Source organism: Cebus imitator, unplaced genomic scaffold (assembly GCF_001604975.1).
Source record: "Cebus imitator isolate Cc_AM_T3 unplaced genomic scaffold, Cebus_imitator-1.0 Scaffold234, whole genome shotgun sequence".
In the NCBI taxonomy this organism is placed as follows: Eukaryota; Metazoa; Chordata; class Mammalia; order Primates; family Cebidae; genus Cebus; species Cebus imitator.
This window is the reverse complement of record NW_016107549.1, coordinates 2,476,819-2,485,615: the sequence shown is the minus strand read 5'-3', so window position 1 is coordinate 2,485,615 and position 8,797 is coordinate 2,476,819. Positions and strand designations below refer to the sequence as shown.

Genomic DNA, 8,797 nt, shown 5'->3' with positions numbered 1-8,797 from the left:
ATGTGTTTTTCTGAATGGCCATTTCCAGCTTTTCACAATAAACTCTTCCAACTCACTCCTACATTTTTGTATGTTGTGAGGTTGACAGGACACACACCCACTATCCATGGACTCTAAGCTCCCTGCCACCCTTCCTCTTCCCTCCTAGGCTGCACACATGTCCGGAATCCAGCCCTTCACTCTGAATCCCCCTAACTCCCTGTCTGGCTCCAGTCATACTGGATCCAACAGATCCATACTTAGAAACTCTCTGGCCTGTTCCCCAAACCTGGCTTGACTCTCATGCCCTCCCAGGCACCTTCACCCTCAGCCTGAACCGGCCTCAGCCATGATTTGAACTTCACTCTGTGCCCCTTCAGGCTCCCTCCCCAATCCACACAAGGATGCACCTCCATACCTACCTCCTTCAGGTGCCACTGCCCCCAGTAGGCATCAGCTCCCCCCAGGGCCTGGACCCAAGTACATCACCATGTTTCCAGCATTGCATCCTGGGAGCCTTCACCTTTTCCACCCCTCCCTGGCCTCTAAAGTCATTGTTGCTGTGGGACCCAGACCACCATTTGTTCCAGTAGCCCCCTGCCCACCCATTCTCCCTCTGTGACTTCTCTGCCCTGCCCAGCAGATGCCATTGTATCCCAGCCATAGATTTCTCAGCTGCCATTACCACCAACTGCAGATCTTTTTAATTAATTTATTTATTTTTATAATAAGAGTCTCACCATATTGCCCAGGCTGGTCTTGAACTCCTGGGCTTAGACAGTTCTCCCAACTCAGCCTCCTAAAGCCTGGGATTATGGGGTGCCTGTGCAGTGAGTCCTTTCATGCACTTGAAGTTGTGAGGAACATCTAAAGATTTTACCACATTGTTTACATTTATAAGATTTCTCTCCAGTGTGAGTCCTTCCATGCCTTCGAAGGTTTGAAGGACATCCAAAAGCTTTCCCACATTGCTTACATTTATATGGTTTCTCTCCAGTGTGAGTCCTTCCATGCATCTGAAGTCGCGAGGCACATCCAAAAGCTTTCCCACATTGCTTACATTCATAGGGTTTCTCTCCAGAGTGAGTCCTTTCATGCATTCGAAGTTGTGAGGCAGATCCAAAGGCTTTCCCACACTGCTTACATCCATAAGGTTTCTCTCCAGTGTGAGTCCTTCCATGCATTTGAAGGTGTGAGGCAGATCTGAAGGCTTTCCCACATTGCTTACATTCATAGGGTTTCTCTCCAGTGTGAGTCCTTCCATGATATCGAAAGGAACTCGAACAGTTGAAGGATCTGCCACACTGCTTACAATCGTAAGTTTTCTTTCCAGTGTGAGCCCTTTCATGTCTATGAAAGAAACTGGGCAAACTGAATGCTTTCTCATAATCCTTACATTCATATGGCTTTTCTTCTCTGTGCATCCTTTCATGTACTTTAAAGAAAGAGAAATTACTAAATCCTTTTCCACATTCCTTACATGCATAGGGTTTCTCTCCTGTGTGAGTCCTACCATGTGTTTGAAGGAGTGAGGCAGATCTGAAGGCTTTCCCACATTGCTTACATTCATAAGGTTTCTCTCCGGTGTGAGTCCTTTCATGATATCGAAAGGAACTGGAAGAATTGAAGGCTTTACCACATTGTTTGCATTTATAGGGTTTCTCTCCAATGTGAGTTTTTTCATGTGTTTGAAGTGAACTGGGAAAGTAAAAGGCTTTCCCACATATCTTACATTTATAAGGTATCTCTCCAGTGTGCATTCCCAGGTGGTTTTGAAAGCTTGTAAGATAAGATAATACTTTCCCACAGTGTTTACATTCATAGGGTTTTTTCCTAGAGTGGGTTCTTTCGTGTCTACTAACAGAACTGGGACACTTGAATGCTTTTCCACATTCCTTACATTCATAGGGCTTCTCCCCAGTGTGAGATCTTTCATGTATTTGAAAGGAATGGGAAGAGCTGAAGGCTTTGCCACACTGTTTACATTCATATGGTTTCTCCCCAGTGTGAGTTCTTTTATGTGCATGAAGGCATGTGGAACTATGGAATGCTTTCCCACATTCAGTACATTTATAAGGCTTCTCCCCAGTGTGCGTTCTTTCATGTATTCGAAGGCTACCAGAATGACTAAAAGTTTTACCACATTGTTTACATTCATATGGTTTCTCTCCAGTGTGAGTTCGTTTGTGGATAAGATATAAACTAAGAAACATCAAGGCTTTCCCACAGAATTTACACTTATAAGGTCCATCTCCACTGTGCATTATCCTGTGTCTTTGAAAGGTTGAATGGGAAATAAATGCTTTTCCACATTCCTCACACACATAGGGTTTCCTTCCACTATGAGCCCTTTCATGTGTCTGAACAGAGGAGAGACAGTTGAAAGCTTTTTTACAGTGTTTACATTTATATGGCTTCTGTCCATATTCTTGATACTCATATGCCTTGTGTCCAGTGTCATCTCTGATGTGCCTTTTAAGAGATGAATGACCACTGCCTACTTTCCCACACACACTGCTTTTGCATGATTTTACTCCAGTAGTTGTTTTCTTCCTCAGCATGTCATCTGGAACCTGGGTCAAAATTTCTCCATGCTGATGATCTTTTTTACTTTCAAAGAGTCTCTTTCCCATAAGATTTCTGTGAACAATGAGAAGTACATTATAATGGGTTTGCTTATCAGTGATTTTATATTCGTTCACAAGTATTGCACTTGCATTTTTTCTTTTTCTTGAGATGGAGTCTCACTCTCTTGCCCAGGCTGGAGTGCAATGGTGTGATCTCGGCTCACTGCAACTTTCACCTCCCGGGTTCAAGCAATTCTCCTGTCTCAGCCTACCAAGTAGCTGGGACTACAGGCGGCACATGCCACCACACCTGGCCAATTTTTTGTATTTTAGTAGACACAGGTTTCACCATGTTGCCTGGGGTGGTCTCGAACTCCCAAGCTCAGGTGATCCACCCACCTCGGCTTTCCAAAATGCTGGGATTACAGGTGTGAGCCACCGTGCCTGGCTTGCACTTCCATTTTTAATATCATCCAGCAAAGCGTAGGCTTTCTACCCTGTATGAATTGTTTGAATATGAATGGACCACAGGCTCTACAAGATGGCCCAGCCATATCTATTATCAAAAAAGGTGATATAAGCCTTCTGAATACTTTTTTTTTTGAGATGGAGTCTCACTCTGTCACCCCTGGCTGGAGTTGCAGTGGTGCAAACTTGGCTCACTGCAACCTCCTCCTCCTAGGTTCAAGCAACTCTCCTGCCTCAGCCTCCTGGGTAGGTGGGATAACAGGTGTCCACCACCATGCCCAGCTAATCTTTGTATTTTTAGTAGAGACGGGTTTTCACCATGTTGGCCAGGCTGCTCTTGAATTCCTAACCTCAAGTGATCCGCCCTCCTCGGCCTCCCAAAGTGCTGGAATTTCAGACGTGAGCCACCATGCCTGGACTCTCTGAATAATACTATTTTAAAGTAAATTATTTTACAAATACTAAATATCTGTCTCTTTTAAATTTGGTTTTGAGTCAGGGTCTCACACTCTTGCCCAGGCTAGAGTGCAGTAATGCCATCATGGCTTAGTATACCCTCAAACTCTTGGGCTCAAGTGATCCTCCAGCCTAAACCTTCCAAAGGGCTGAATTATAGGCCTGAGCCAGTGTGTCCAGCCATTGTATCACACGTCAGTATGTGTTTAGATAACATTTTCTAAGAATAGATAGATTGAAATTGGGCTTATTTCTTTTGTTTCCTTTTTTTTTTTTTAATATTTTCTCCCATTCTAACATTTTCTAGAGAGACACTGCTTTGTCTTGTGAGTGCAAATTACCTTAGGTTTCTCCTTAGATTTTTGTACTCTACATATATGTTCTGGGCTTTCCATTTTTTCCCTACAACACAGAACAAGGAAAATAATCTTGAATTAGTATAAAATTGTTAAAAAAAAATTACTTAATTCTATGTTCAGGGTACACTGCAGACATGCTTCCTTTATCAGATATTCCCTGTCCACACTGTATATCACTCAACAGTATTCATGAGCTAAAAATACTCATTTAACAAAAAAATACTTGTTCTTGCATTTCCTGAGGGAAGTGATATTGTCACCCTTACCTACAGAGGCCAGGTTCCTGAAGGTTTCTTGCATCACATCTCTATAGAGAGTTTTCTGGGAAGGATCCAGCAAAGCCCACTCCTCCTGGGTGAAGGTCACAGCCACATCCTCAAAGGCCACTGAATCCTGAAACATCCCACATGTACAGAGGAGGATGGGTAGGACTAACACAGTTACATCCTCAAAGGCCGCTGAATCCTGAAACATCCCACATGTATAGAGGAGGATGGGGCCTATACTCTCAAGAAGTTCCCATGATGCTGTGGACTCAAAACAATTATTCCATGACCATAAGACCTCATACTCTCTGTCTACACTCAGTTTCTTCCATAAAGTAATTCTGATGCTACAATTCAACCAAGTGGTAAAGCAACAGTAGAATAGGAAAATATGTATTTTTGGTAAATTCTGAAAGGTGTGCTGCCTGGGCTGCCCCCAATGTCTGTTGTTGTTTGTTTGTTTGTTTGTTTTTTGAGACGGAGTTTCACTCTTGTTACCCAGGCTGGAGTGCAATGGCGCAGTCTCGGCTCACTGCAACCTCCGCCTCCCGGGTTCAGGCAATTCTCCTGCCTCAGCCTCCTGAGGAGCTGGGATTACAGGCACGCGCCACCATGCCCAGCTAATTTTTTTTTTGTATTTTTAGTAGAGACGGGGTTTCACCATGCTGACCAGGATGGTCTCGATCTCTTGACCTCGTGATCCACCCGCCTCGGCCTCCCAAAGTGCTGGGATTACAGGCTTGAGCCACCGTGCCCGGCCTGTTTTTTTAATTTATTTTTTATAAGATGGGGTTTCACCATGTTGGTCAGGCCGATCTTGAACTCCCGACCTCAGGTGATCCGCCCGCCTTGGCCTCCAGAGTTGCTTGGATTACAGGCGTGAGCCGCCGCGCCTGGCCCCCCCAATGTCTGTTTGTAATGTGGGAGTACAGCACCTGCCATAATAAAGTCCTCCAAATTCCTATGCGAAAGGTTAACATTAGCAGTCCTGAGGCTGTGTATCCTTGAAAAAAATGCCTATTTACAAAGTTTTACCTTTGATAATATCTAGAAAGTGAATTTTGTTCTGATTCCAGCAGCAGTGGATCACCTGAGGTCAGGAGTTCAAGACCAGCCTGGCCAACATGCTGAAACCCTGTCTGTACTAAAAATACAAAAAAAAAAAAATCATGCCTGTAGTCCCAGCTACTCGGGAGGCTGAAGCACAAGAATCACTTGAACCAAGGAGGCAGAGGTTGCACTAAGCTGAGATTACCCCACTACATTCCACCCTGGGCAACAGAGTGAGACTTGGTCTCAAAAAAAAAAAATTATCCAGGCGTGGTGCCACATGCCTGTAATCCCAGCTACCCAGGAGACTGAGGCAGTTGAATTATTGGAACCCGAGAGGCAGAGGCTGCAGTGAGCCAAGATCATGCCACTGCACTCTAGCCTGGGTAACAGGGCAAGACTCCGTCTCAGGGAAAAAAAAAAAAAGAAAAAAAAAAACAAAAAAAAAACACACAAAAAAACAGGCACCCAGTCTCAACAAAAAGGCAAGTATTTATCAAACTTAAAAACTTTCGTGGCCAGGCATGGTGGCTTATGCCTATAATCCCACTACTTTGAGAGGCCGAGGCAGGAGGATCACCTGAGGTCAGGAGTTTGTGACCAGCCTGGACAATATGGTAAAACACTGTCTCTACTAAAAATACAAAAATTAGCCAGGTGTGGTGGTACACACCTGTAATTCCAGCTACTTGGAAGGCTAAGGCAGGAGAATCACTCGAACCCAGGAGTTGGAGGTTGCAGTGAGCTGAGATCATGCCACTGCACTCCAGTCAGGGCAACAGCAAGACTCTGCCTCAAAAATAAAAAAACCAAAGACTTTGTGCATCATATGACACCATCAACGGGAAAAAGGCAATCCTTGTGCTCTGTTTCAAGGATAATAAATGGCTCAGCTTCTATGGAAACAGTACAGTAGTGCCTAAAAAAATAAAATACAATTACTGTATTTTCCAGCATCCCACTTTTGGGTCTAGTTATATTAAATTCAAAAAGATTGAAAAGTGAAACTTGAAGACGTATTTGAAAACCACTGTTCACAAAATCAAAGAGCTGGATCAATCCACATGTCCACTGATGGCTGCATGCACAATGAAAATATGCTAGGCATATATATATACACATTGAAATATTATTTAATCTTATAAAATAACATCCTGTCTCATGCTACAACAATCACAAAAATTCAGGATGCTGTGGTAATTGCAAAAAGCTAGTCACACGCAAAAAAATCACAGTATAATTCACCTTAGATAAGTTATGTAGTGTTGTGTAACTATATCAACTATACACTTAAACTTCAGTTTTACCAGCTTAAGTAGTTTTATTATTTTACAGTAATTTAAACAATAAATTATGGTACCAAGTAAAAAAACTAATTGATATTAATGAAAAGATGGGCATAGCCCAGGCATGGTGGCTCAAGCACTTTGGGAGCCTGAGGTGGGCGGATCACTTGAAGTTAGGAGTTTGAGACCAGCCTTGGCCAACATGGTGAAACGCCATCTTTACTAAAAATACGAAAATTAGCTGAGCATGATAGCATATGCCTGTAATCCCAACTACTTCGGAGGCTGAGGCAGGAGAATCACTTGAACCTAGGCAGCAGAGGCTGCAGTCAGCCAAGATTGTGCCACTGCACTCCAGCCAGGGCAACAGAGCAAGACTCCATTTCAAAAAAAAAAAAAGGGAAAGGCTGGGCACGGTGGCTCAAGCCTGTAATCCCAGCACGTTGGGAGGCCGAGGCGGGTGGATCACGAGGTCAAGAGATCGAGACCATCCTGGTCAACATGGTGAAACCCCGTCTCTACTAAAAATACAAAAAATTAGCTGGGCATGGTGGTGCGTGCCTGTAATCCCAGCTACTCAGGAGGCTGAGGCAGGAGAATTGCCTGAACCCAGGAGACGGAGGTTGCGGTGAGCCGAGATCGCGCCATTGCACTCCAGCCTGGGTAACAAGTGCGAAACTCCGTCTCAAAAAAAAAAAAAAAAAAAGGAAAAGAAGTATTTGAATGACATTTCTCCAATACATAGAATCTGAACAATAAGTATATGATGAAATGGTGATGATGCTACAATTGAACCACGTGGTAAAGCAACAGTAGGCCCACGCTTGTAATCTCAGCATTTTGGGAGGCTGAGGTGGACAGATCACGAGGTCAGGGGTTCGAGACCAGCCTGACCAACATGGTGAAACCCCGTCTCTACTTAATAATACAAAAATTAGCCAGGTATGGTGGTGCACACCTGTAATCCCAGCTACTTGGGAGGCTGAGGCAGGAGAACTGCGTGAACCTGGGAGGCAGAGGTTGCGGTGAACCAAGAGCGCGCCATTGCACTCCAGCCTGGGCGATAGAGGGAGACTCCATCTCAAAAAAAAAAAAGTATTCATAAAATAATAAAAATTTTAATATAGCCATTTATGGCAGTAAAAAATAATTTAAATACTGCAGCTGTTTCAAATGTATCATGAGAAACACATAACTGAAGACGTCCTTTAGAGAGAGAAGTGAGTGGTTTGGAATGTAGTGAGGGAACCAGAAATTTAGGGACTTATTGTCATTCCTAAGAAGAGCTAAGCTACAGGATTTTTGTTTTTGGGTTTCTTTTTGAAATGGAGTTTCACTATAGTTGCCCAGGCTGGAGTGCAATGGTGCAATCTTGGCTCACTGTAACCTCTGCCTTCCGGGTTCAAGCAATTCTCCTGCCTCAGCCTCCCAAGTAGCTGGGATTGCAGGCGTGAGCCACCACACCTGGCCACTACAGGGGTCTTAAGGACTCCTTTTTTTTCTTTTGAGACAATCTCACTCTGTCGCCTGGGCTGGAGTCCAGTGGCGTGATCTTGGCTCACTGCAACCTCTGCCTCCCGGATTGAAGTGATTCTCCCTGCCTCAGCCTCCCGAATAGCTGGGATTACAGGCGCCTACCACTACGCCCAGCTAATTTTTTGTATTTTTAGTAGAGACAGGGTTTCACTATGTTGGCCAGGCTGGTCTCCAACTCCTGACCTTGTGATTCACCCGCCTCCATCTCCCAAAGTGCCAGGATTACAGGCGTGAGCCACCGCACCAAGGTAGGACTCGTTCTTTGACCAAACTTGAGCTCACAGCCCTCTTCTTGTCTAGGCTTTGAGCTTCTCCTGCAGGACCCAGTAATAGCAAAAAGCCTTTTAAGGCAGTTCACAGAGAATCCTCCCCATCCAAACTTGGTATTTCTAATAAGTTCAGTTTCCCCCACTCATGATAATTCATCTACTTTCTCTTCCTTAACTGTTGATACCTCACCAAGTTCTATCCTTTTCCTAACCTTTCCCTGTAATATAGGAGGGAGATTAAACTCAGGTAGACAGCCTATTATGTGTCATGAGAACTGTAATATATAGAACTATAATCTCTCTCCTATATTACAGTTCTCACAACTCATATTATGATTGTGCTGAATATAGCCTGCCTTAATATTTTAAACACATTTTCATTACAGTCTCTCTTTACAAAGGATAGGGACTTAGACTGCAGACTCTGCTTCAGAAGTCTAGAATACATAGGGGATAACAGACTCTCTCTTTTTTTTTTTTTTTTTTTTTTGAGACGGAGTTTCGCTCTTGTTACCCAGGCTGGAGTGCAATGGCGCGATCTCGGCTCACCGCAACCTCCGC

At 44.0% G+C, this 8,797-nt stretch overlaps 1 protein-coding gene across 3 annotated transcripts in view; it reads right to left on the bottom strand.

The window, feature by feature from the left end:
* Window positions 1-685: 685 nt before the first annotated feature.
* Window positions 686-8,797, bottom strand: part of LOC108282061 (zinc finger protein 433) — a 20,311-nt gene continuing 12,199 nt past the window's right edge. The window contains exons 2-4 of one of the 3 annotated variants that reach the window (XM_037727588.1): window positions 4,096-4,222; window positions 3,812-3,872; window positions 686-2,619 (exon numbers count right to left, since the gene is read on the bottom strand). In XM_037727588.1, the coding sequence (XP_037583516.1) occupies window positions 792-2,619; window positions 3,812-3,872; window positions 4,096-4,222 (2,016 nt within the window). In that variant the 3' untranslated portion in view covers window positions 686-791. Of the gene's footprint in view, window positions 2,620-3,811; window positions 3,873-4,095; window positions 4,232-8,797 lie in introns of those variants that run through there. The other 2 variants (XM_017497830.2, XM_037727589.1) reach the window with 2 other exon arrangements.